This window comes from Sorex fumeus, unplaced genomic scaffold (genome assembly GCF_029834395.1).
Source record: "Sorex fumeus unplaced genomic scaffold, SorFum_2.1 ptg000019l, whole genome shotgun sequence".
Lineage (NCBI taxonomy): Eukaryota > Metazoa > Chordata > Mammalia > Eulipotyphla > Soricidae > Sorex > Sorex fumeus.
Genome location: NW_026606076.1, coordinates 37,646,359 through 37,673,243, shown reverse-complemented (window position 1 = coordinate 37,673,243; position 26,885 = coordinate 37,646,359). Strand labels below are relative to the sequence as shown.

The window sequence follows — 26,885 nt, the reverse complement described above, 5'->3', positions numbered from 1 at the left end:
GTGCAGGCTGGGCGCCAATGCTGTCGTTTATTGCGCGGAATGGGGGGTGTCGGGGGTTAGTGGGGCCTGGGGGGGTGGCGCGGTGGGGAGGGGGCTGCTGCCTCAGCTCGTCAGTACATTCATCTCGACGGCGGGGACCCCCGGCCTTGCCCCCGCGCCCCTGGCTGTGGGCAGAGGCGCGGGGAGGGGGTAAGAGCCGAGGCGCCCGCTCGGGGGAGGTCACCGCGGACGGACGGACGCGCTGGGGCAGGGGCCGGGCCGGTTATTGCGTGAGCGTGGGGGGCAGCGGAAGCCGGCGGGCCACGTATTGCACTGACCAGGTCCTCCTCGGACGGGACGCGCGGCGGCCACCGCGGCCACCGCCTCTCGGGCCGGCCCGTCCCCCCGGCCGACGTCTGGGGGGAAACTCAGGCACCGAGGTGAAGGGAAGCCCCTCGCACGGGTCCGCGCGCGCACGAGGCCGCCGCCGGGCAGGGGCGATGTGGGTGGGCGCGGGGGCGATGAGGGGGGTCGGCGGGGCGCGGAGGGGGCCGCCCGCCGGGCGCCCGGGCCCGCCCGTCCGGCTACAACTACCTACGTCTCCTCTATGGCTTCTGGGGCGGGCGGCGGGCGGGCGGCCGGGCAGCGCAGTGGCATGGCTTTGGTCTGGGCGGCGCCCCCCGGCCCCCTGCCCGGGTCCCCTCCCCGCAGCCCGGGGCGGCGCGGCGAGGGTCACAAGTTGGACGAGAGGCGCGAGCGCGCGGAGTCCAGCGGGTCGAGGCCGCCGGCGGCGGCAGCAGCACCAGCGCCGGGCGAGGCCGAGTCCCTGCGGTCCGGGCTGGGGGCGGCGGTGCGGGGGGCCGCGGGGGGCGCGGGGCCCAGGCGCGGCGTGGAGCTGCTGGCCGGGCGCGCCGTGGCCGCGGGGCCCGGCCCGGGCGCGCCGTGGGGCAGCGACGGCTGCGAGGCGGACAGCGGGCGCGACGCGCGGCTCAGGCGGCGCGCGGGCAGCGCGGGGCCGGCGCGGGGCCCCGCGGGCGAGCCGGGCCCCCCGCCGCCGCCGTAGGGCGAGGTCCGCGGGGCCCGGGGGCTGACCGGGGCGCCCGGGGGGCTGGCGGCGGGCGGCCCCGGCGAGGCGGCAGTGGCGGCGCCCAGCGGCGGGCGGCGCAGGAGGCGTGGAGAGCCCAGCGCCAGCGGCCCGACGAGGGGCCGCGCCACCTGCGGGCAGAAGCTCATGGCCACGGCCTGCTGCAGCGTGGCGATGGCCGAGGTGACCTGCGGCGGCGGCGGCGGCGGGAAGAGTCCCACGCGCTGGCCCAGCTCGGCCTGCTGGACCATCTCGCGGTCGTACTTGACGATCTCCTGGATGATGGCGTTCTCCTGGTTGTTGAACACGCCCGAGTTGAGGTCGTGCTGGACCTTGTGCAGCAGGATCGAGTTCTTCTTGCCTGCGGACGGGACGGGGGTGCGGGGGTGGGGAAGGGTCCGGCAAGGGGGCGCGAGATCAGGGTATGCCGGCTGGCAAGCCAGCCAGATAATGAAGCAAGGGTGGGCGGCTGGCCCTGCACTCGGCAGTCCCCGGGTCCCGTACCCGGTACCCCAGAAGGGTATCCCCCACCGAGCCCCGCCAGGAGGGATCCCTGAGCTCAGAACCAGAGTACTGCCGGGTGAGGCCCCCCAAAATAAAGACACACCGAGTCCCACCTAGCACTTGGGTGCCCCCACTCTGTCCACGGAGCCAGGATCGAGCACCTACTGTCCACAGCTAGGTGGCACGGAGCCCCTCCGGCACACAGCAGGTGGGCACACTTGTGTGCGAGCCTGCCGAATACGGCACCTGGGGTCCGGAGCGGAACAGCGGAGCACCCACTGTGTGCAGCCAACCACACCCCTCAGTGCCTGCTGGAGGCAGTGTCTAGACTTGGATGGGTGCTGGGGGGGTGCAGTGTGGAGGGCACACCGAGTGTTGCTTGGGGCCTCCTCCGGCTCCATGCCCGGGGATCACCCCCGAGTGCTCTGGGGAAGTGCAGTGTGGGCATCACACCCCAAGGCCAGCTCTCCAGCTCCGGATTCGGTGTCACCGCCTGACATCAAACCCCACAGATCAGAGCACGGCCTTGGTCTACAGACACCTGTGTCAGCCTCTTGGCTGCGCCAGGCCACTGGCCAGCCTCCCCATCCTGCATGCACACAGAGCCCCAAGCCTCCTTCCTTCCCACTGGTAAGAGACCCTCCCAGAATGGGCCACCTTCCTTCTCCCCACCTAGCTTCTGTCACCACCGGACCTCAAGCCAGCCCGGGGTGCACCCTCCCCTGGCTCACTAGAAACCCCGCCATGATGGGTCACAGAGCAGAGGCTCCCCACACCCAACAACAACCCCATCTCCCGGGCAAACGGAGCTGGCAGAAAGGAAGTGTCAAAAGGGTGGCACACACCACCACGCCCACTCACCGATGCGGTCCAGGCGGTCGATGGCCACCGTCTCGAAGGCCCTCCGCATCATGGGGTACTCCTCCAGCACCTCGTTGAAGTTGTCCACGCTCAGTGAGTAGAGGCGGCAGTAGGTGTCGGCCCGCACACTGGCCGTGCGGCGGCCCCGGGTCAGCAGGCAAATCTCTGCAGGGTGGCCCGGGGGGGTCTCAGTTGGGAGCAGGCCACCCCACCCCACCCCACCCTCCACCTCCACCCATAGAGGTCTCTGCTGGAAAGTGCCCGCCCCCCACCCCGGGTGACCAGTCTGCTGGGCTCACCCCCGAAGTAGGAGCCGTCGGACAGTTTCATCTCCTTGCTGCCCTTGGTGAGCACGCTGACCACGCCGTGCTGGATGAAGTACATCTTCTTGCCAATGGTGCCCTCACGGATGATGTAGTCGCCTGGCTGGAACACCTCGAACTTGAGCTTGGTCAGCATGGCCGTGACGAAGTTGGGGTCGGCGTTGGCGAACAGAGGCATGGAGGCCACCAGCTTCCGGCAGTTGAAGTTGACGATCTCCTGGCGGGGGAGAAAAGGCAGGGTTGAGGCTGGGCTGGCATGACACACGTGTGCGCACACGTACACACATGCACACACATGTATGCACACATATACATACACGTGCACATGTATGCACAAAGACACATGCACACAGGCATGCCACACATACACTCGTGCACACGCGTGGACATGCACACACATGCACACGTACACACGTGCATGTACACAGACACACAAACGCGTACCCGCCATCTCCTACACACTCAGCTTGTACATCTAGGAAAGGAGATAAATGAATTTCCTTTTTTTTTTTTTTTTGGTTTCTTTTGGGGGGGCCACACCCAGGGATGCTCAGGGTTGACTCTTGGCTCTGTGGTGGGATCACCCCCTGGAGGGGTTTGGAGGAGCCTACGGGATGTTGAGGATCGAACCCAGGTTGGCTCTGTGCAAGGCAAATGCCCGCCCCCCTCACTGTACTGTCTCCAGCCCCTGACGAATGCATTTTCACCTCTAAGTCAGCCTCAAATTTGATGTCGCCTATCAGGGAAGGCGGTGCCCAGACTGGTGCAGGATGGGCCCGTTCTGCAATGTGACAGTGTGATAAGGCCAGAAAAACACGATGAAAGGGGGCCGGAGTGACAGGGTTCAATTCCCAGCACCACAGAGGGTCCCTTGGGGATGGCCAGGAGTAACCCCTGAGTACTCCTGGGAGAGGCCCAAAAACAAAATCACAGTGAAAAACCAGGACCAGGGAAAGAGCTCAGTGTTCGGGACACACCCTTTGCCAGGGAACACACGCACTGTGTTACTGTTGTATACAGCAGGCCAGGGCCTGCCCTACAGTGATCATGCATTGTGAGGAGGCGGGGGGAGGGGGCTTAGGGATGGGGGGGGACAACCAGCGGCGCTCAGGGCTTACTCATGGCTCTGTGCTCAGGGATCACTCCTGGTGAGTTCGGGACCATATAAGGTGCCGGTAGATATTGAACCCAAGTCTGCCACGTTTCAGGCAAATGCCCTCCCCACGGTCTCATCACTCTGGTCCCAGTGAGTATGCATTATGCACCTGCTATATACAGCAGGCAGGGATAGGAGCCTGCTGTGCAGTGAACATGCATTGTGCACCTATTGTATGCAGCAAGGTTCAGGTCTGCCCTACACTGAGCACATATTATGCACCTGCTGCATACAACAGACAGGGTGGAACCTGCCCAACCGTAAGCACACATTATGCACCTGCTGTATACAGCAGGCAGGGAAGGGATCTGCCCTGCAGTGAGCATGCATTATGTACCTGCTGCATACAGGAAACATGGCACTCCAGAAAATACTGAACACTGCATACCTGCTCTGTGGGGCACCCACGTCCTCAGCACCTACTGAGCACGGCCTGCACTGAGGAAGCCCCCCGCCGTACAAAGCACAGAACACGCCCCCACACCCGCACCCCAGGACAAACGCACACAAGAAACAAAACTGAAAGGCAAAGAGGGGGCCTGGGATTCTGCCTCTGCTTGGAACACCAGGCAGGCGGGCTTGAGGCCGTGAATTCAATCCCCGGCACCACCTCAACGTGCCTTGTCTGAGCCCTGGCGTAACAACCAAGTGAGACTGTGACCCCCAAACAGCACCCCCCAAATGTCTGCACTGCACCACCCCACCCCCACCCCCACCCCTCAAAACAATGACAACAACAGACTTTAACTCCTGAGCCAAGACCAGCTAATAATGAATGAGATCAGAGAGGGTGTGGACGCGGCTCCAAGGGCGCGCTGCGCTTGGCATGCAGGAGGCCTGGGGTTCGATTTCTGGCACCGTCTGCTCCCTCGAGCACCACCAGGAGGGACCCCTTGACCCCAAGCATCCAGCCAGGAGAAGTCCTCAAGCACCGCCAGGTGTGGCTCCCAAAACCAAAACCCGAGAGGAAGAAAGAGAAGCCCCGGAGCCCCAGGGAGAGAGAAGGGCGGCGCGAGCAGCTCGTGGGGAACTGGAGCGGGCCAGCACCCGGCAGGCGACAGCCACCCGCACTCCCAGGGGCCCGTCCCCAGCGAGGCGACACAGCGTTCCACAGCACAGAGCAGGACTCACGGGCATCGCTGCCTGGCCCAGGAGGCCCCGGGAGCCCGGCCCTCTCCCAGGCCTCGTGTGCCAGATCCCAGAGCCTCAAAGCCGAGGGGAGGTGGGGGAGGAAAGCAGCGGGTGGGAGCGGGTCCGCAATGTCTATTTTGGGGCTGGATAGCACAGCGGGTAGAGCGTCTGCCTTGCACACGGCCAACCCGGGCTCGATCCCCAGCATCCCATAGGGTCCCCTGAGCACCACTAGAAGTAATTCCTGAGTGCAGAGCCAGGAGTAACCCCTGTGCATCTAGATGTGACCCAAAAAGCAAAAAAAAAAAAAAAAAGAAAGAAAGAAAGAAAAAAAGAAAAGAAATGTCTATTTTGTTTCTGTTCTTGGGCCACACCCAGTGGTGCTCAGGGCCGACTCCTGGCAGGGCTCAGGGGACCCTATGGGTGCCAGGTATCAAATCCAGGTCGACCGGGGCTGGAGTGATAGTACGGCAGGTAGGGTGCTTGCCTTGCATGAAGCCAATCCCGCCGGGAATAATTCTTGAGTGCAGAGCTAGGAGTAACCCCTGAGCATCCCCAGATCAGCAGCGAAAAACAAACAAAAAACTGGGTCGGCCTCCTACCAGGCGAGCGCCTTCCCCACTGAACTACTCTCTATCTCTTTTGTCACTGGGGACCAGTAACCATGTGAACATTGTCAAATACCAGTGGCCAGGGGTTAGGGGACGGCACCAGGATCCTTTGGAGGGGCTGCGGAGGGCAAGGAGACTGCGGGGCTGGCTGCTCGCAGGGAAGCGGCTGATAATCGCTCCCTTTGCTGCATTTTGTGGTCTGGGAGGTGCATCTCAGGAAAGCAGCTCATGAGAGGAAGGAAGCAATTATCAGACACAACTGAATGTTTCCAGAGGAGTTAACCAGAGTGCTGGTCGCCAGGGAGAGGATGTGCCGTGTGTGCGTCTGAGCCCCACCCCCAGGAAGTCCGAGCAGTCCTGCTACCCGCTCCAGACCTGAGGGCAGGCCTGCCCCCACCCCCAACACGGCCCTTCCCTCCGCAGAGCCCTAGAGCTGGCAGAGTCCCCTGGGACTCCCGCCTGGCTCAGACATTGCCTCCCATACAGACATACACACACACACACCACTGTGGGTTCATCTGGTGGGGGCAGAGCATAGTGAATACCCCTGCAGTGAATGCATGGTGACCCCATGAGCTAACCCCCCCCCACCGTGGATCCCCAAGGTCAAGGACACGTACCAACCGTGACACTGAATATCTCTGGAAGTCTCGTACACACACACACACACACACACACACACACACACAAATCATGGCTTGTCTTTCTGGAGTCCACCCTGTCCCCCCGCCCCCGGCCTCCCAGACCCCACCTACCTCACACATACCTGTCTAGTTCTATGTGCCTCGTCCACCTGGAGACCCCACCCACCACCACAAGACACGCCCACCCTTTCCAGCCCCGCCCCTGGCCTCCCGGGCCCCACGTACCTTCACACACAACTAATTCTCTGTGCCTGGCCCACCTGGAGACCCCGCCCACCACAAGACACGCCCACCCTGTCCGGCCCCGCCCCTGGCCTTCCAGGTCCCGCCCACCTTCCTCAAATCACGCCCACCCAGTCCAGCCCCGCCCCTGGCCTCCCAGGCCCCGCCTACCTCACACATAGCCAGTTCTATGTGCCTTAGTCACATGGAGACCCCGCCCACCACAAGACACGCCCACCCTGTCCAGCCCCGCCCCTGGCCTTCCAGGTCTCGCCCACCTTCACACGAGGTTGTCTAGTTATCTGAGCCTCGCTCACCTGCACACCCCACCCACCTCCCTCAAACCACGCCCACCCAGTCCAGCCCCGCCCCTGGCCTCCCAGGCCCCGCCTACCTCACACACAGCCAGTTCTATGTGCCTTATTCACCTGGAGGCCCCGTCCACCACAAGACACGCCCACCCTGTCCGGCCCCGCCCCTGGCCTTCCAGGTCCCGCCCACCTTCACACGAGGTTGTCTAGTTATCTGAGCCTCGCTCACCTGCACATCCCACCCACCTCCCTTAAACCACGCCCACCCAGTCCAGCCCCGCCCCTGGCCTCCCAGGCCCCGCCTACCTCCCGCAGGGGCCCGTTGAGCTCGCCCAGGATACTGTCCTCGTCGAACATCTTGCCCTGGTAGCGATGCTCGTAGTAGTCGTGGATCTTCTGGCGGAAGTCTGCGGGCAGCTTGTGGAAGGACATGTACTGCTCCACTTGCTTGTACTGTGGCAGGGGGAGAGAGGGTCAGTGACGGCCAGCCCAGGACAGCACTTCCACACATGCAACCCCCCAGTTAAATTTCGTCCTGTGGTGGGGGCTGGGCAAAGACCGATCTTGGGGTAGAACAACGATAGGACAACGGGGAGGCGTTGTCCTTGCACGCGGCCGACCCGGCTTTCATTCCCTGGCATCTCATTAGTGTCCCCCTAGTCCCCCTAGGGGTAATCCCTGAGTGTAGAGCACCCCAGGTGTGGCCCCACAACAAAATCAAAATGAAACAAAACAAAACAAAACAAATAAATACGTAAAGGGCCAGAGCAAAAGAACAGCGGGTAAGGCGCTTGCCTTGCAGGCAGCCGACCCAGGTTGAATCCCCGGCATCCAATTTGGTCCCCTGAGCCCCACTGGGAGTGATCCCTGAGCACAGAGCCAGGAGTCACTGTCACTGTCCTCCCGCTGTTCATCAATTTGCTCGAGTGGGCCCAATAACGTCTCCATCGTGAGACTTATTGTTACTGTGTTTGGCATATTGAATACGTCACGGGTAGCTTGTCAGGCTTTGCCGTGAGGGCGAGAAACTCTCGGTAGCTTGCCGGGCTCTCCGAGAGGGGCGGAGGAATCGAACCTGGCTCAGCCAGGCCAGAGCCAGGAGTAACTACCCCTGAGAATCACCCCCCTCCAAAGAAATAATAATAATAAGGCCCATCTCGGCCCTGGCCCTCCCTGAGTAGGACCGGACTCCAAGTGATTCCAGATATGAGACCCTCCCCTGGTTCCCCCTCACCCCGCCCCCGGGTCTCTGGCTCAGGCCCTTCCGCAGCAGCCGAAGGGGCATGGGGGGGGAGGGCGGGGAGGGTGCCAGGCCCTGCCGTCTCCAGGATGACACCCCCAGGGGTGCCCCGGCCCTCACTTCCACCCCAGCTGCCCTGAGCTCAGCAGAACCCGTGACTGCCAGGCGAGTGGGCGGCGGCACCCGCTCATGTTTGGGTGTGAGGCCGGCGGCTTCCGGACAGCCGGGTGGCCTGGCATGAGGCCCAGCTGACCCGGCTGACCCGCCTGGCACTGCGGGGGCCGTGGGGGGACCTGCAGCTGGCCTGCCGGGCCAGACAGGGGCCGTGGTGGAGGATGCGCTGGAGGAAGTCTGGGGAACTCAGTGTGCACCCATGGCCACAGTCGGGGACACTGAGGCACGGAGCAGGGTCAACCTGCAGAGCTGGCTGGTTTGCAGGGTCCCAGCGGCTCTCCCGGAGCACCCCCAGCTAACCCCGTGGAGGTTCCCCTGCTCGAAGGCCGGTGCTTGTGGTGAGACTGCCCTGCTCCCCCAGAGCTGCCTGCTTGTCCTTGAGTGACCCATGCTCCACCCAGCACTACCCCCCAGTCCAGGGCAGCCCCGAGAGCCCCACTCTTTGAGGGGTCCCCAGAGCCCCTGCTGCTCCCTGATGCTCTGTGGGGGGCCCTGCGCTGTCTAACTCCTGGGCTCCAGCCCCCCTCCTCAGCCTGTGCCCCCCAACCCTTCCTGCCTGGTTACCCACCAGAGTCAGACACCTCTGGAAGCTGGCCCTGCCTCAGGGGTCCCCATGCCTAACATGGCCAACAGACCCCTCAAGAATCCCCAGTCCTGGGGCTGGAGCAATAGCACAGCGGGTAGGGCGTTTGCCTTGCACGCGGCCGACCCGGGTTCGATTCCCAGCATCCCATATGGTCCCCTGAGCACTGCCAGGAGTGATTCCTGAGTGCAGAGCCAGGAGTAACTCCTGAGTGTCGCCGGGTGTGACCCAGAAAGCATAAAAAAAAAAGAACCCCCAATCCTCAGTCCTGGGGACACCCCCAGATGACATCCTAAACACATTACTCAGGCCTTTCTTCGAGACTGTCATGGTGAACTCACCCTGCAGACTCTGGGGTAGCTTACCCTTAGACCCCCAAGCTGGGCCATTCCCCTCAGACTCCAGGCTGCACCTGGAGTGATGTGGACCAGGCTGAGCCTGCCCCATCAGATCCAAAGCTGGGCCTCCCCTCCCAGACTCCAAGTTGGACTTCCCCTGTCAGACTCCAACCCCATCTCCCCCACACCCAAGGCGGGGCTTTCCCCACACGGCCCCATACTGGGCCTTCCCCTCAGATCCCAGGATGAGCCTCCCCACTCAGACCCCAGACTGGGCACCCGTCATCAAATCCGATGGGCTTCCACTTCAGACTCCATGATGGACTTCCCGCCTCAGACTCCAGGTTGGGCCTCCCCCCTCTGACCCCAGATTAAGCCTCCCCCATCAGATCCCAGGCTGGGCCTCCCCCATCTGATCCCAGACTGGGTCTCCCTCATCAGATCCCAGGTTGGGCCTCCCCCCTCTGACCCCAGATTAAGCCTCCCACATCAGATCCCAGACTAGGCCTCCTCCATCAGATCCAAGCCTAGGCCTTCCCCATCAGATCCCAGACTAGGCCTCACCCATCAATCAGATCCCAAACTGGGCCTCCCCCATCTGATCCCAGACTGGGCCTCCCCCATCTGATCCCAGACTGGGTCTCCCCCATCAGATCCCAGGTTGGGCCTCCCCCCTCTGACCCCAGATTAAGCCTCCCCCATCAGATCCCAGGCTGGCCTTCCCCATCTGATCCCACCCAGACTAGGCCTCCCCCATCTGACCCCAGACTGGGCTTCTCCCATCTGATCCTAGACTAGGCCTCTCCCATCAGATCCCAGGCTGGGCCTCCCCCATCTGATCCCAGACTGGGTCTCCCCCATCAGATCCCAGGTTGGGCCTCCCCTCTCTGACCCCAGATTAAGCCTCCCCCATCAGATCCCAGGCTGGGCCTTCCCCATCTGATCCCACCCAGACTAGGCCTCCCCCATCTGATCCCAGACTGGGCTTCTCCCATCAGATCCCAGACTAGGCCTCCCCCATCAGATCCCAGGCTGGGCCTCCCCCATCTGATCCCAAGCTGGGCCTCCTCCATCAGATCCCAGACTGGGTCTCACCCATCAGATCCCAAGTTGGGCCTCCCCCCTCTGACCCCAGATTAAGCCTCCCCCATCAGATCCCAGGCTGGGCCTCCCCCATCTGATCCCAGACTGGGTCTCCCTCATCAGATCCCAGGTTGGGCCTCCCCCCTCTGACCCCAGATTAAGCCTCCCACATCAGATCCCAGACTAGGCCTCCTCCATCAGATCCAAGCCTAGGCCTTCCCCATCAGATCCCAGACTAGGCCTCACCCATCAATCAGATCCCAAACTGGGCCTCCCCCATCTGATCCCAGACTGGGTCTCCCCCATCAGATCCCAGGTTGGGCCTCCCCCCTCTGACCCCAGATTAAGCCTCCCCCATCAGATCCCAGGCTGGGCCTTCCCCATCTGATCCCACCCAGACTAGGCCTCCCCCATCTGATCCCAGACTGGGCTTCTCCAATCTGATCCCAGACTAGGCCTCCCCCATCAGATCCCAGGCTGGGCCTCCCCGATCTGATCCCAGGCTGGGCCTTCCCCATCAGATCCCAGACTGGGCCTCCCCCATCAGATCCCAGACTGGGCTTCTCCCATCTGATCCCAGACTAGGCCTCCCCCATCAGATCCCAGGCGGGGCCTCCCCGATCTGATCCCAGGCTGGGCCTTCCCCATCTGATCCCACCCAGACTAGGCCTCCCCCATCTGATCCCAGACTGGGCTTCTCCCATCTGATCCCAGACTAGGCCTCCCCCATCAGATCCCAGGCTGGGCCTCCCCCATCAGATCCCAGGCTGGGCCTCCCCGATCTGATCCCAGGCTGGGCCTCCCCCATCAGATCCCAGGCTGGGCTTCTCCCATCTGATCCCAGACTAGGCCTCCCCCATCAGATCCCAGGCTGGGCCTCCCCGATCTGATCCCAGACTGGGCCTCCCCGATCTGATCCCAGGCTGGGCCTCCTCCATCAGATCCCAGACTGGGTCTCACCCATCAGATCCCAGGTTGGGCCTCCCCCATCTGACGCCAGATTAAGCCTCCCCCATCAGATCCCAGGCTGGGCCTCCCCGATCTGATCCCAGGCTGGGCCTCTCCCATCTGATCCCAGACTAGGCCTCCCCCATCAGATCCCAGGCTGGGCCTCCCCCATCAGATCCCAGGCTGGGCCTCCCCCATCAGATCCCAGGCTGGGCCTCCCCCATCAGATCCCAGGCTGGGCCTCCCCCATCAGATCCCAGACTGGGCCTCCCCGATCTGATCCCAGGCTGTACCTCCCCCCTCAGACCTCAGGCTTGCCCACCTTCTCCTGGTACTGGCGCCGGGAGGAGTCGAGGGACTGGATGAGTGCAGTGGCATGGCCGATGAACATGGCGTAGCAGGTGGCGCCCACAATCATGCTTAGCATGGTGAGCCAGATGTCCGTCATGCTCTCGGGCGCCTGCCGCCCGTAGCCGATGCACAGCATGTGGCTCATGGCCTTGAAGAGCGCAAAGGAGTAGAGCTCACCCCAGGAGTGGTTCTGCACAGGGAAGGGGGGGTACAGTCAGTCCCAGGACCTTCCCTGTCTGCCCACCCCAAAGCCCCAGGGGTGAGCTCCCCGCCTGCAGAGGTAATCAAAGAGAAAGTGACATTCTGGGGGAAACGGAGGCTCAGAGGGAGACCAGAGGATGCAGTGACTTCTGAGCAGAGTCTGGGATGCTCTGGAAAGTTCAGGAAGGCAGAGAGAGTGAGCTGAGGACACCGGAAGCCAATGCAGACCAGCCTCAGGCAGGAGGCAGGGCACCGCTCACCCTCAGCTGACCCAGCTGGGGGAGGGGACAGTGCTGTCCAGGAAACAGGACCGGAGGCCTGATGGCCAGTGACAATGAGTGGCCTCAGCCCAGCAGCTGTACCAGGCGCTGGGCCGGCCGCTGCCTCCAGCTCCGCCAGCCTGACCATTCTGTACCCGCTGTGTGGCTGTGCCCCTCACCCCCCCGCACCCTGGATAAGGTCCTGGCCCGTGCCCATTGCTGGCACTGCACACCCCCCCCGCACCCCACTGCCCGGCCACTCTTGGAACCCTGACTGGGGAGCCAGGGCTCTGGGATCCCAACACCCCTTCTCTGTTGGAGGGGTACCGCAGGAAATCGCTTTCCCATGCATATGAGAGAGCACAACTAAAGCAGGGTGCAGACCTGTACACACCACAGTACACACCACAGCCAGGCTTGTGTGCAACCCCGTGTTTGCACCATCAGCAAAGGAAAGGAAAGCAGCGGACAGAGAAACCACCTGGTGCTGCTCGGGACTGATTCCTGGCTCTGTGCTCAGGGATCACTCCCGGCCAGGCTTAGGGGACCCTATAGGGTGCGGGGATAGAACTCAGGTTGGCTGTGTGCAAGGCAAAAGGCTAGAGAGAAACAGCCTTTGAGCGGCTGGAGCGATAGCACAGCAGGTAAGGCGTTTGCCTTGCACACAGCCGACCCGGGTTTGATTCCCAGCATCCCATATGGTCCCCTGAGCGCCACCAGGAGTAATTCCTGAGTGCATGAACCAGGAGTAACTCCTGTGCATCGCCGGGTGTGACCCAAAAAGCAAAAAAAAAAAAAAAAAAAAGAAAGAAAGAAACAGTCTCTGAGACCCATTTCCGAGGGCCGAGCGCACTGCGGCTGTTCCTGCTGGACACCGGGTCCCATCTCCCACGTCCCAGGGTCACTGAGAGAGCACAGAAGGGTGAAGAGTCCAAGAGCACCCTGAGTCTGGCCCCAAAACACACAAAGTGTTTAAGAGAAAAGGGGGGGGTGACAGTACAGTGGGGAGGGTGGCCGCCTTGCACACCGTTTACTCGGGGTCCCCATTCCCAGCACCCCATAGGGTTTCCAGAGCCCTGCCAGGAGTGATCCCTGAGCACAGAACCAGGAAAGCAGGAAAGCCCTGAGCACCGCCAGGTGTGGCACAAAAAACAGAGAGCGAGAGAGAGAGAGAGAGAGAGAGAGAGAGAGAGAGAGAGAGACACCACAAATCCCCATACACACATACACAAAACACTACTCAGTTTTCTCTGGGTGACAAACTTTCCCCCGCACTCTGGTGACCCGGGGCTGCACACTGTGCTCCAACCCAACTGTTGTCCAGGGGGAAGCAGCTCAGGTACTGCACTCTACTGGGAGCTGAACTTTGTCTCTTGGATCCTCTCTGGGCCTCAGTTCCCCTTCTGCACAGTTAGTGCATCTGGGTCCTTAGTCTCTCCTACAGTGGCCAGGCCTTGGTTTCCCCTCTGCACAGAGGCTGAGGTCCGGAGAGTTCAGGTGCCCCTGCCACAGAGAGGGGGGGTCTTGAAGAGGGCGGGGCTTATACTCACAGAGGGCGGGGCTTAGTATCAGAGGGCGGGGCTTGTCGTTAGAGGGGCGGGGCCTAGAAGCTTGGAGAGTGTGTGGCTTAGTAGCTTGGAGAGGGCTCTCCCCTTCACATTATGTTGTCACGTTCCCCATATTAGCACCTTGGCGCGAGCTCCCTTGCCCAGTGGCTCCCCCGGAACCCCAGAGCTCAGTGCCACCCCCCAACCACCACCGCGCACGCGCACTCACCACCATGCCGTTGATGGACACCCAGCAGTTACGCGGGAAGTCCTGCAGCATGGGCACCAGGAACTGCAGGCAGCCGTCCCAGTGGCACAGGAGCAGCATCATGCTTATGAGGTTGCAAATGCGCATGACAGCGCTTGCCAGGTCGTAGGTCATGTGAAAGATCTGGGGGGCAGGGAGAGGGGTGAGGCACGTGAGTCCCCGCCCACCGAAGGAACACCCCTGCCTCCAGCCCCAAAGGGCGTCTTGCCTCTCTGCGCCCTCGCAGGCCCTTGGCATTCACAAAATGACCCACCCAGCCTGCCGCTCCCCAGTCTCCCGGATGCACAAACCCATCCGCCAGGTGCTGGCCACTCACACTTCTGTCCCAGGATCCCCTGCAGCTTCCCCTCTCAGAGCCTTGGAAGCTTGGGCGACCACGGGTGTGACAGCACAGAGCTGCATGTAGGAAGACGGGCCTGACTGGGCTTCTCGGAGCCTCAGTTTCCCCATGGTCGATGGGGCTGTGGATTCCTCCGCTGGCTTGGCATAGCGAAGCGAAGGGGCACTGCATCATCCGTGACCCGCCAAGGCACTCAGCTACGTGCACCCTGCCTTACCCACGATCCGCAGCGCCTCTCGCGCCCAGGCACTCACTGCCTCACCCTGCTCAGGTTCTGCCCTTAGGGCTCCCTGGCCACAACCATGGTTCTCCTTGCTGTGCCCCCATTAGCACCAGCTGTCTCCCCAACCCTGCAAGCCCGCCCAGAGCACCCGCCGCACCCCTGAACTCATGCAGCTCCGCCCACACTCCCCTACCTCAGGACCACGCCCACAGCACACCTCAGGGCTCCGCCCCTGCACCAGCAGCCCTGCCCATACCTCACGGCCCCGCCCCCTGAGAGTAACCCCGCCCACAACATCATTATGGCCTGCTCCCTGTTGGTGGCCCCGCCCCTAGACTCTTTAGGACCACGGCCCCGCCCCAGTGCTAGCCTGGCCATAGAATACTTCATGGCCCCGCCCACAATTCATGGCCCCGCCCCAGTGTCGGGAGCCCCGCCCCAGCACTGTCAGGGCCCCGCCTCATATTGCGAGTTCGCCCAGACTACTCCGTGGCCCCGCCCCATGCCAGTAAGCCCCGCCCACCGGCTAGTTTATAGCCCCGCCCACCGGCTAGTTTATAGCCCCGCCCCTGCGCTAGCGGCCCCGCCTACAGCATGCCTTACGGCCCCGCCCCTGCATTCATTCAAGCCTCTCGGGAGCCCCGTAGCATTCAGTCCCTTCCCAGCGGCTCATCTCCCCCTCTCACGAGCATCCTGGTCACGAGCCCAGCCCCGCGGGCGCCCTGGCCCCCTGCTCGCCCCCTGCGCACCTCCTCCCACTGGTGGATGTAGCGGATGAGCCGGGACAGCCGCAGCAGCCGCAGCAGGCTGAGGATCTTGGTGAAGCGCACGATGCGCAGCGCGCGCGCCGTCTTGTACACCTCCGAGTCGATGCCCTTCTCCACGATGAGGAAGATGTAGTCCACCGGGATGGAGGACACGAAGTCCACCACGAACCACGTGCGCAGGTACTTCTTCTTGATCTTCTCCGGGTCCAGGATGATCTCTGTGTTGTCCTCGATGACGATGCCCGTGCGGAAGTTGAGCACCAGGTCCATGAGGAAGAACGTGTCCGAGACCACGTTGAACACGATCCACGGGGCCGTGGTCTCATCCTTGAAGAAGGTGATGCCCACCGGGATGATGATGAGGTTCCCCACCATGAACAGCAGCATGGTGAAATCCCAGTAAAACCTGGGGGAGGCGGCTGGTCACGCACCTGCCAGGACCCCCCAGCGCACTCCTCCAGCCCAGCGGAGGCTCTGGCCCTGGGGAATGGAGAGCGGAAGTGCCCAGCGCCTCCAGGAAGCCCTCCCAGCCCCCCACCGAGCAGCCCCTCCCTCCTCTCCCTGGCCGGGCTCTGACCCGCTCTCCTTGAACAATCAGGAGACCTTTGCCGAAGCCCAAGAAGTCGCTCAAAAATAGATTAAATGTTTCCCATGACCAAAAAGGTCCAAAAAACATCAGGGACAGAGCAAGGAGAGTCCAGTGGCTTAACACGCTGGGAGAGAGACACAGAGGCCCAGGGAGAGGTGGGAGGGAGATGGAGAAAGGGTCAGGGCTGTGTCCCCGTTTCTGGGGGCTCCCTGGAGTGGGAGACGGGGAGGAGCCAGGGCCAGGCACCGGTGGCATGTGGAGGAATCTGAACAAGGATGGACTTGTCCCGGGCGCGGAGCCTCTGATGTGAAAAATATACCCCCCCCTCCAGTACTGATGGATGATGCCTTCCATGCCTAAAAACACCCACACCAGACCGGAGAGATAGAGCCAGAGAGATAGGACAGCAGGGAGGACGCTCGCCTTGTACGCAGCCGATCCGGGTTTGATCCTCAGCATCCCATAGGGTCCCCTGACACCCCCTCCCCCACCTCAGGAATGGCCTCTGAGCACAGAGTCACGAGCCAGTCCTGGGCATTGCTGGATGGGACTCCAAAACAAAAACAAAGGAACAACAAAAAACACAGACCAGACAGATGGCCCAGTGGGTTGGGTGCGGGCTTTGCAAGCGGACTGCCTGGGTTCGATTCCCGGCACCGCATGGTCCCCTGAGCACGGATGGGAGTGCTCTCCTGAGCAGAGCAGACCCTGAGCATCACCAGAGATGCCACCTCCACTCAAGGGAAGGAAAACACAAGCACAGGAACCGGTACCCAAGGTCAGTTCTCAAATTCCACCTGGGGGTGGGGAGGTGCGTGGGCTGGCGATGGCCTGTCAGCCTAGAGCCCACGTGGACTTGCACATGAGAGCCCCAGGTTCGATTCCTGGCATCGCAGGATCGCCCAAGCGCGGGGTGTGGCCCCCAAACTGAAACAAACGAGAACCAACCCCCCCCCCACTGGGCAGCACAGCGGGAGAAGGGCCTGTCCACTGCGGCCCAGCTTCATGTTCCCAATCAAGCGTCTCCCCCGCCTCCCCCCACAAGGCAGGAGCGACTGAGCCACATGGACGCATGCCCGGCTCCAAAGCACTCGAGAAAATGGGATTCTCCGAGGGAAAACTGGCACCTCCTCAGAACATTCCACAGCATCTGCTGCCAGCCCCCGACACTTGGTTCCTCCCTTGCACCCCAGACGCCCCAGGGCTCTGCCTCCCGCAGCGGTATCCCTCACACTCCCAGCCCCACCGGCTGGGGCCAAGAGGTGAGCAAACCCGGACCCCACGGCCACGCAGGGATCCGTAGCTCCGACCCCCTGCCCCACAGGGACAGCCCTGGAACCCAGGATGCTCAGGGAGAGACCGAACCCACCCTCCCAGGACATCCCGGAGCACTGCCAGATGTGTCCATCACACACACACACAAAAAAAAAACCTACAAAACCTTACCAAAATATAAAACCCATAGGTGATTGTGGATATGTAATTAAATGAAGCACATTTGCATATTTAACGTGATGCAAATCGTGGGGGTGAACCCAAGGTCACCCCACCCACACCAGGGTGGGACCCAGAGAAGGAAATGTTTAGAAGAGACCCCTCCGCAGACAGGAAGTGGGTTCAGAGGTTCGGGGCTGTGGGAGAAGGGCGAGCGGGTCCCTGGCGATGGGGGTGGGACTTCCTCTGGGGGACACGGAATGTTCTGGAAACGGGTGATGGTTGCTCAATACTGTGAATGGCCTTAACTCAATATACACTTTGTAACACTGTCTTCCTTTCACGGCCACTGAACTATGGCTAGATGCCAAATGATATGGGGCCGGAGAGATAGAACTGTGGGGAGGGTGCTGTCCTTGCACGTGGCTGACCCAGGTTCAATCCTTGACACCCCACAGGGTCCCCCAAACCTGCCGGCAGTGGTTCCTGAGCGCAGGACTGGAAATAACCCCTGAGCAGAGTCAGGTGTGACCCCCAAACAACAAAAATATATTACATTTTAAAAATGTTCAGGTCGCTCTGGGCACCCCATGCCAGGCTCTATTCTATCCCCTGCACTGCCTGGTCCCCTCAGCAGGGTGAGAAGTGACCCCCAAGTATTATGTGGGCCCTGCATGTGCCCCTCCAAAGGACCCCTGAGGTCTCTGTCACTAACGGTCCCGCTCAGAGTCAGGCAAAACAGCAGTTTGGAAAGGTCTTTACTACGTTTCTCTCTCTCTCTCTCTCTCTCTCTCTCTCTCTCTCTCTCTCTCTCTCTCTCTCGGCGGGTGTTACTCCTATCTCGGGGATCAGGAGTGCGTGGGGGACTCGGTGCCGGGGATCCAACCCAGACCTCCGGCATGCAAAGCCCGTGCTCGGCCTGTTCAAGCACCATCTCTCTGCCCTTCGGCTTTTGACGTTTTTTTATTTACGGAGGATGGGGCGGGGGGAGCCACGCTCAGTGATGCTCAGGGCTTACGCCTGGCTCTGAGCTCAGGGCTCACTCTTAGTGGGATCAGGGGACCCTCTGGGGTGCCGGGGATCGAACCCAGGTCAGCGTGTGCGGCCATCAGCCCTTCCTTCCCGCTTTTCATTTCCCCCAGCCCAGCCCAGGTCCCGGTCCTGCGCGCCAGGTGCCAGGCCCCCCTGCCCCCCACCCCCGAGTCCAGAGCACTCGCCCAAATTAGCAGCAGTAAATAATGCGCGCGGCTCCTTGGCCACAGAGAGCATCTATTTCGGGAGCACCGACAAAGGTCCCAGCGCCACACCGCACCCGGCGGGAGGGCCAGCCTGCTCCTCCACTTCGGGGAATTGATCCCCAGGAAATTGGCCAAAAGGAAGAGGGAAAAAAAAACCCAGAAAACTCCAAAGTGATCTGGACCGAGACGAGGGTGACGGAGCCAAGAGCTCTGGAAGATGCCCAGAGGCTGAAGGCTCCATCCACTGGGCTCTCCTGCCCGTGACCTTGGCAGAGCCCTGCCAGCATACACACGTCCCTCAGTCCTGAGGAGCCTTCTGACATGGGGGAGCAGGCCATGACTGAGGGGCTGGCCAGCAGGGCAGTGATTCGGGGTGCAGAGGAGGGCCAATGGGCCCCAGCTGGGGCCAGAGAGATGGGACTGCAGGGACAGCGCTGGCCTTGCACACGGCCGACCCGGGTTCAATCCCCAGTATCACATAGGGACCCCGAGCACCTCCAGGAGTAATTCCCGAGCGTAGAGCCAGGAGCCAGCTCTGAGCATCACCAGGTGTGATCCCCACACCCCCTCAAAAAAAAAAGTGATAGAGACCGGTTCTGACATGTGGGAAGTGTGGAGTTACCCAATCTTAAAGGCTCTTCCTCTAAGTGCTCTTTCTCGGTGGGTAAAATGTCCCTGCAGTATACACTTCTGAGCTAGTCCAGAGGGTCAGGGGAAGCCTAGAAACCACAGATCTGAGGGTTCCCAAAACAGGGTGTAGTAGAAACCACCACGGAAATCTAGAAAACAGGGGTGGGGAGTTTTGAAACCAAAAGGGAGGCCTGGGGCAGAGTTTGAGGGGCTGGACTGGCTCTGCGGGTCAGGGTCCCGGCTTCATTCCCCGTCACCATGTGGCCCCCGAGCACTGCCAGGACTGACCCCCACAACAACAAACATATCCCCTGCATTGGAACCGGAGCGATAGTACAGCGGGGAGGCTGTATGCCTCGTAGTGGGCTGACCCAGGTTCGATCCCCAGCATCCCATAGGGTCCCCCAAGCAGCGTCAGGAGTAATTCCTGAGTGTGGAGTCAGGAGTAACCTCTGAGTACCGTTGGGTGTGACCCAAAAAGAAAAAAAATCCATATCTACAGGAGTTTTATTTATTTACTTTTTGAAATTTTGTTTGGGGGCCACAAACGGTGATGCTCAGGACTGCCTCCTGGCTCTGTGCTCAAGGATCCCTCCTGGCAGTGCTGGGACCCTTATGGGATGCTGAGAATCAAACCTGGGTCAGCTGAGGGCAAGACCAGCACCCCCCCCGCCCCCCATCCCTCGCTGTACTATCGCTCTGGCCCCTTGGGGACTGAACACTTTAGTTTCTAAGCCTCTTCCTCCTCCCAAACCCCACATTCCTGCTGGGGTGGGGGAGTCCCAGCCCCTGGGTGGCATCAGGCCAAGCAGGGGCCAGGTGAGGTCAGCTCATCCTGTGGACCAAGCTCTGACCAGGGACCCACACTTGGCTGGACACAATGACCAACCTTACAGACAAAGACCCGGAGGGGAGGAGACGGCACCGATGAAGGTGCCAGCCATGCCCCATCGCAGTCTCTGCAACCACAGGATGCTCCGAATACCTCCCCATGCTCCTGGAGCACCTCTTCATGCCTTTGGAGCACTCTCTCATATTCCTGGAGCACCTCCCCATGTTCCTGGAGCACCTTCTCATGCTTTTAGAGCACTCCCTCATGTTCCTGGAGCACCTCCCCATGCTCCTGGAGCACCTCCCCATGTTCTTGGAGCACCTCCCCATGTTCCTGGAGCACCTTCTCATGCTTTTGGAGCACGCCCTCATGTTCCTGGAGCACCTCCCCATGCTCCTGGAGCATCTCCCCATGCTCCTGGAGCACCTCCCTATGTTCCTGGAGCACCTTTCCATGCTTTTAGAGCACTCCCTCATATTCCTGGAGCACCTTCCCATGCTTTTGGAGCACTCCCTCATGTTCCCGGAGCACCTCCTCATGTTCCCGGAGCACCTCCCCATGCTCCTGGAGCACCTTCCCATGCTTTTGGAGCACTTCCTCCGTGTTCCTGGAGCACCTCCCCATGCTCTGGAGCAGCGCCAGAGCATACCAGGTGTGGCCCCTGAACCCAAACACCCATCCCTTCCCCGCCAAGAAAACCCAAAGGTTTTAATCTCTCCCTTATCTCACAGGGAGGCTCCGAGGGTCCCTCCCCGCAATGCTCAGGACTTTCCTGCCGCTCCACAGACCAGGCAACTGGAGAGAGAAGCCGAGGCCCGCAGATCTGGCAATCATGTGGGGTGCCCCAGGCCTCAGCTCCTGGCACCTTTTGGCACTTTTCAGCCCTATACTGACTTTCATGGGTTCCCCCCGCCCACACGTCTCTGCTCACACAAGGGGGTCACCCTCCTGCCTCCAACCCACGATGCACCCCACTTCCAATTTCCACTGTGAGCCCTGCGATCTCTGGGTATCCCCAGCTTCAGGGAGCGCTGGGCAGCCAGCCCCCCATAGGGTCACAGAGCTGAGGGGTGGGTATCCAGGAGCTGGCGGAGAGGCGGTGCTGGAGGCAGGCGGGGGGGGGTGGGGGGGGGGTGGGGGGGGGGTGGGGGGGGGGAGACACGGCGGGGGCGGGGGAGAAATCCGAGGGCTTAGCGGGGCTCCAGAGGCCGGTGATTACTGGGGAGCTGGGGAGAGCGGATTAGGGGCTGAGCCCTGGGATCTGGATTCACAGATCCAAGCGGGGCTCAGATTAGGACACGGAGCCTGGGGGAGGGGGACAGAGAGGAGCCCGCATCCAGCCCGGGAATTAAAGGCAGCTCAAAGCCTCGGGGCGCAAGCTTGGCCAGCAGGACCCCTGGCTGGGATCTGGCCCCGTCGTCCCCTCGTGGTGCCCTGAGCACCACCAGGCACGCCCCCCAAGCTGTGAGCTGCACCCCAGCACCGCCTGGTGCGGCCCCAACACAAAAGGAAGAAAAGCAAACCCTTGTGGAGGGAAGAAGGTCCGAGCGGTTCTGTCCTCCCAGCTGGCTGGGCCGCTGCCCGCGGCCCCCATCCCACACGCCCTCGGGCTGGGCCGGGGCCAGGGCCCCACTCGGGATAATTTGGGGCTGATGCCCAGAACTTACACAGAGCTTGGCAGCGCCCCTCGGCCACATCCTGATCGCCCGCTGATCTGGGGGGCTGTAGGGGGAGGACCCGGTGCCCCCATAGCTCCCGGGTGCGTCGGTCCTCCCCCCAGTGCCCAGCAGGACCTCAGAGGCTGTGACCCAGATTTCTGGGCTCCGTCACGGTCCTCTGAAGACCTCTGGGGGAACGGAAGAGAGCAGTGGGACCCCGGAGGGATCCCGGGAGGTGTGGGGGAGGGGAGCGGCAGCGGGGAGGGCGCAGTAGACATGAAGTAGGGATATGGGGAGCAGCTCCCCCAAATCTCTGGGTGGTCACCCCTCACCGCAGGCCAGCACTCCAGGAAGAGAGCCCAGCTGTGCCCAGGCCCCCACCCACCACGACTGTCCCTTCACTAGGGACGGCCATGTGAGGGGCCAGTGAGGGGGGGGGGAGCGACACCCCAGTTGGGAGATGGGTGCTCTGGCCCCCACCCCCTCCCCTCAGAGAGCTCTTTTTTTGGGGTATCCAAGGCAAATGCCCTGGGTTTCTGCGCTGTGCCTTGAGTCCCGACCCTGCCCGAGGCCCCTAGAATGGATTGCTCTAAGTGCTTCTCTGCCAGGAGCACCTCCCCAGGGCTTCCTGGAGCACCTCCCCAGGGCTTCCTGGAGCACCTCTCCATGGCTTCCTGGAGCACCTCCCCAGGGCTTCCTGGAGCACCTCTCCATGGCTTCCTGGAGCACCTCCCCAGGGCTTTCTGGAGCCCCTCTCCCAAGTTCCTGGAGAATCACCCCCATGTTCCTGGAGCACCTTCCTCACGTTCCTGGAGCACCTCTCCCATGTTCCTCTCCTAATGCTGACGGAGCACTTCCACAATGCCCCTGGAGCACCTTTCCCCACTCTTCCCCAGGATGATTCTGGACTGCCACCCCCTCCTCCCTCTGGCTCCTGGGATGTGCCCTTTAGTGTTCTGGAGTGACGCTCAGGGAGCACCCCCCAATGCTCCTGGAGCACCTCCGGGAGAGGACGTGTCCATGGGACGACATGCCACTTCCTCCCTGGATGCCTGCTGACAATATGACCAGGACCTCATGGGACGGTGACTCCTGGACGACAGGGGCTGGGCCGGGGAGCATCATGGGAGGCAAATGTTGGTGCCACCAGAACAGAGGAGGCTGGGCCAGATGGAGAGGCCGCACGGGCAGGGGCTGCCCCCCAAAGGGCCGCCAATTCCCAGGAGGGAGGCACAGTGGAGATAGTGAAGGCCCCTCCTTTCCCTCACACCACACCTGTCTCACCCGTGGGGTACCCAGAGAGACTCAGGGCTGGTCAGAGGCAGCGCAGGGGCGAGGCCCAATGTGCCAGCCTGGCCCAGAGCTCCTGCCACAGGAGGAACCCCCACCGTGGGGGCCCGCTGGCCCCAAGCAAGCCACACTCCTATCTTCCTGATGCTCGGAGGATGCCCGCGCCAGTGGCAGGACAGAGTTGGGGGCTCCCGCATGCGAAATCTCTGCTCCTGGCCAAGGAGACCCCCAGGCTAATCTTTTTGTTTTGTTGTTAATTTTTGGTTATTTGTTTGTTTGGGGAGCCACACCCAGCAGTGCTCAGGGCTTACACCTGATTCTGTGCTCAGGGAGCATTCCTGGCCGGGCTCAGGGGACCTTATATGGTGCATGGGATCAAACCTATGTCTGCGATGTGCAAGGCAAGGCCCCTCCCCACTGTCCTACTCCTCCAGTGCCCGGGTCTCAACTCGTCTTGTCACTGTCACTGTCACTGTCACTGTCCTCCCATTGTTCATCGATTTGCTTGAACGGGCTCAGTAACGTCTCCATTGTGAGACTTGTTGGTACTGTGTTTGGCATATCGAATACGTCACGGGGAGCTTGCCAGGCTTTGCCATGCGGGCGAGATACTCTCAGTAGCTTGCCGGGCTCTTTAAGTTTGAAAAAACTTGATTGTGACTTTACTCCCCCAGTCTCAGCCACAAGCCACACCCTGCTGCCTTGGTTTACCCCTTCCTCACAACAGGACCACATGGCATGCCTGACTCCCATAGCCCTCACCCCACAGTGCCCACTGCCCTTCATTGGGGGAGGTCCACCCAGTGATACTAAGGCCCTGTTCCTGGCTCTGCACCCAGGAATTACTCCTAGTGTTGTTCGGGGTGTGTCGGGGGGGATTGAACCCGGGTTGACTGAGTGCAAGGCAAGTAAGTACCCGTCCCCTTGTCCTACCAGTCCTGCCCCCGACTTCTCTTTCTGTATGAGAAAGCAAACAAAGAGACTCCAGGGGAGAAGCAAATCAGACCCTTCCATATCAGCCTGTGCCCCGTACTTTCTATCACTCACAGCTGTGCCAGAGCAACTGAAGATGGGATGGGGAACCAGCCCAGGGTCGCCGGCTACACCAGCCTCTCTCTCTCTCTCTCTCTCTCTCTCTCTCTCTCTCTCTCTCTCTCTCTCTCATGTGTAGGAGGGATGTTAGGGCTACATCAGCAGTGTTCAGTGTTCAGGGACAGCTCGCAGCTCAGTGCTCAGGGGTCACTGCTCCCAGGGATTCTTAGAGGGCTCTGCGGTGTCAGGGATCCGTCCTGGGGCTCCCTAATCCTTTTGGGTCATCTTCTAGGCCAGCCTGTCATTCTCAGTGGAGTGGGGTGGACGAGGCAAAGACCAGGGACATTTGAAAACCAAATTCATGCCCGCTGCCAGACCAAAAGGAAAAACTGACACACTAGCTGGCCCAGCCTGGGCACTGAGCTCCTGCGCTGATCAGGGCAGATCCAGACGCACCCCCTCTGCACCCTTCTCAGTGCCAGCTGCGCCCCAAACTCAGGAACCTGCCAGTAAACTCAGTCTGTATCACATCCGAGGAAGGCCTTCGAGTGGGAGGGCTAAAATCCTAGATTTTTTCGGGCTGGCGCATAGTCCAGTGGGGAGGACTCTGGCCTTGCATGCATCAGACCTGGGTTCAAACCCCGGTATCCCACAGGCCCTCCCCACACCCCCACCCCCGCCACGAGTTCCACCAGAGTAATTCCTGGGTGCAGAGCCAGGAGTCAGCCCTGAGTACAGCCGGCTGCCAGCTCCAAAACAAAAACAAACAAAAATCCTGGACTCTCGGTGCTTGGAAGAAGTGAGCGGCCCTGAGCCTCAGTTTCTCCAGCTGTCAATCCTGGGGTTTTCCAAGGAAAAGAGGTATCCCAAAGTCTTCCCTTTCCTCGCTGGGTGAATCCAGGAGAAATTCCCACCCTAAAAGAGGTCAGACTTGGGGTTCCCGGTCCCAGAGGCGCCCAGGCTTCTGTCCATGGTGCTGAAGGCTCTACCGCCCGGCGAGCCAGCGCTCAGGGTATCAGCTTGTGGGGGGCGGGAGGCCAGGGGGGGTTGGCACACGGGGTCCGGGACACCCAAACTCACACACGCCCCCTCGCAGCCACATCGCCTCGTCCCCTCGCACGCGACTCACCCCCGCGGCCCACCCAAGCGGACCCGACCCCACGACGGACAACAGCCCCCCGGGGCGGTGGGAGAATGCGTCAGGCACGCCTTCTGCGGCCACGCCTCCGGCGCTGCCCCCCGCCGCCGCCCCGGGGACCCCCACCCCCGCAGTCACATGCTCGTGATTACACACGCCCGCCGCGGCAGGCAGCGGGGCGTCCGCGCGCGGTGCCCATTGGCAGGCCAGAGGACGCGCCGAGCCGCCCGGCCCCGCCGCCGCCGCCGCCGCCGCCGGGGCCGTGCGCGCGGAGCCCGGCCACGCACGATCCGGTTCCGTCCACGGCGGCGGCGACACACACGCCCCCTCCCCGACACATGGGCCCGCGGCTCGGCTCCAGCCGGGAGGAGACCCCGCAGGCACGGAGCCCCCCGCCTCCCGCCCCGACGGGATGGGGGGCCTCGGGCCGCCGCGCCTCCCGGTAGCGGGACACAGGTGGACCCGTGGGGAGCCCGCGCCGGCCGCTTAACCCGTTCCGCGCCGGCCGCCACCCCCCCCCCCCGGCCCCCGCCACCCCCGGGCGCGTCCTTCCTTTCCTTCCCCGCCGCCTTCTTCCTTCCTTCCTTCCTTCCTTCCGCTCCGCCGCCTCCCGGCGCCCACGTTCCCCTCTATTCGTCCTCTTCGCCCCTCGCCGTTCACCCCCGGGTGACGCGCGCCCCGCCGGGCGGGGGAGGTCAGGGTGCGTGGGAGGGGGCGCGCCGGGGTCTCGCCCGCCCCCCGCCGCCGCAGACCCGCGCCCCTTCCCGGGGCGGCGCTCGGGGGCTCCCGGCACGCGCGCCCCGAGGTCACCGAGGGACCCCGAGGTCACCCGCGGGGCGCGCGGCCCCGCCCTCCCCGAGGCGCTCCAAGGACGGGTCCCCCCCTCCGGCTCCGCGCCGCGCGCGCGTGCATGCCACCTCCGCCACCTCCTCCTCCTCCTCCTCCTCCTCGCGGGGCGCCCCACCTGAAGTCGCTGTACGGGTGGATGATCCAGGCCCCCGCCGACTTGACGCGCTCCTGCTCGCGCTCCACGGCCTTCTGGCTGCCGAACATCCGCAGCGAGAACTTGTTGACGCCGGGCTGCAGGAGCGCCCCGAACTGGCGCTGCATGAAGCTGGCCTGGCTGCCGCGCGGCTCCCCCGCCGGGCCCGCCTCCTCGCTGGCCGCCTCGTCCGCCGGCCCCGGCCCCGCGCCCGGGCTCGGCGTGGGCCCCGCGGCCGCCCCGCGGCACGAGAACGACACCTTGGGGCCCCGCGCCGGGCCCTCGGGCCCCGCGGGGCTGCACTGCGGCTCGCCGCGCCCGCATTCGCCGTTCGGGCTGCCCTTGGCCGTGCTGGCCGCGCCCGGGGTGCCCGGGCGACCGCTGCACGAGCTGTCGCGGCTGCGGAGCCGGGCGCGCGGGCCGCCCTCGTCCGCCGCCTCCGGGCCCGCCTCGGGCCGCGCCGGCGGCGGCTGCTGGAGGGGCGCGGGCCCGGGGCCCGGAGGGGGCGCGGGGGGCGGCGGCGGCGGCGGCTGCTGCTGCTGCTGGGGGGGCGCGGGCGGCGGCGGCGGCGGCGGCGGCGGCGGCGGCGGCGGCGGCCCCGGCGCGGGGGTCGCGCCCGGGCTCTCCCCGGGCCGCCCGCCGCCCCCGCGCGCGTCCATGGCGAGGCGGCGCCGGGCAGTGCGGAGCGGAGCCGCCGCCGCCGCCGCCGGCCGGAGCCCGAGGGAGGGGGAGGCGGGGCGGGGCCGGGGGCGGAGCGTCGGGGCGGGGCCGGGGGCGCGGGGCGGGGCCGCGCGGAGCCCCGCCCCCGGCGCCCCCTCCCCTCCTCCGCTCGTCGCCTCCCCGCCCCCGCGGCGGGGAAACTGAGGCCGCGCCAAGGTCACGCGCGACGCGGGGGGCCCGCCCACGCGCGCTC

The 26,885-nt window shown here is 63.0% G+C and overlaps 1 protein-coding gene across 1 annotated transcript; it reads right to left on the bottom strand.

The window, feature by feature from the left end:
* Positions 1-8: 8 nt before the first annotated feature.
* On the bottom strand, positions 9-26,631 carry HCN2 (hyperpolarization activated cyclic nucleotide gated potassium and sodium channel 2). The gene is made up of 8 exons (XM_056112837.1): positions 25,955-26,631; positions 15,132-15,555; positions 13,781-13,942; positions 11,515-11,733; positions 7,133-7,279; positions 2,728-2,968; positions 2,429-2,593; positions 9-1,424 (listed from the first exon to the last, which is right to left on the bottom strand). Exons 1-8 carry the CDS (start codon positions 26,629-26,631, stop codon positions 712-714), a joined length of 2,748 nt encoding a protein of 915 aa, XP_055968812.1. The 3' UTR covers positions 9-711.
* Positions 26,632-26,885: the final 254 nt, after the last annotated feature.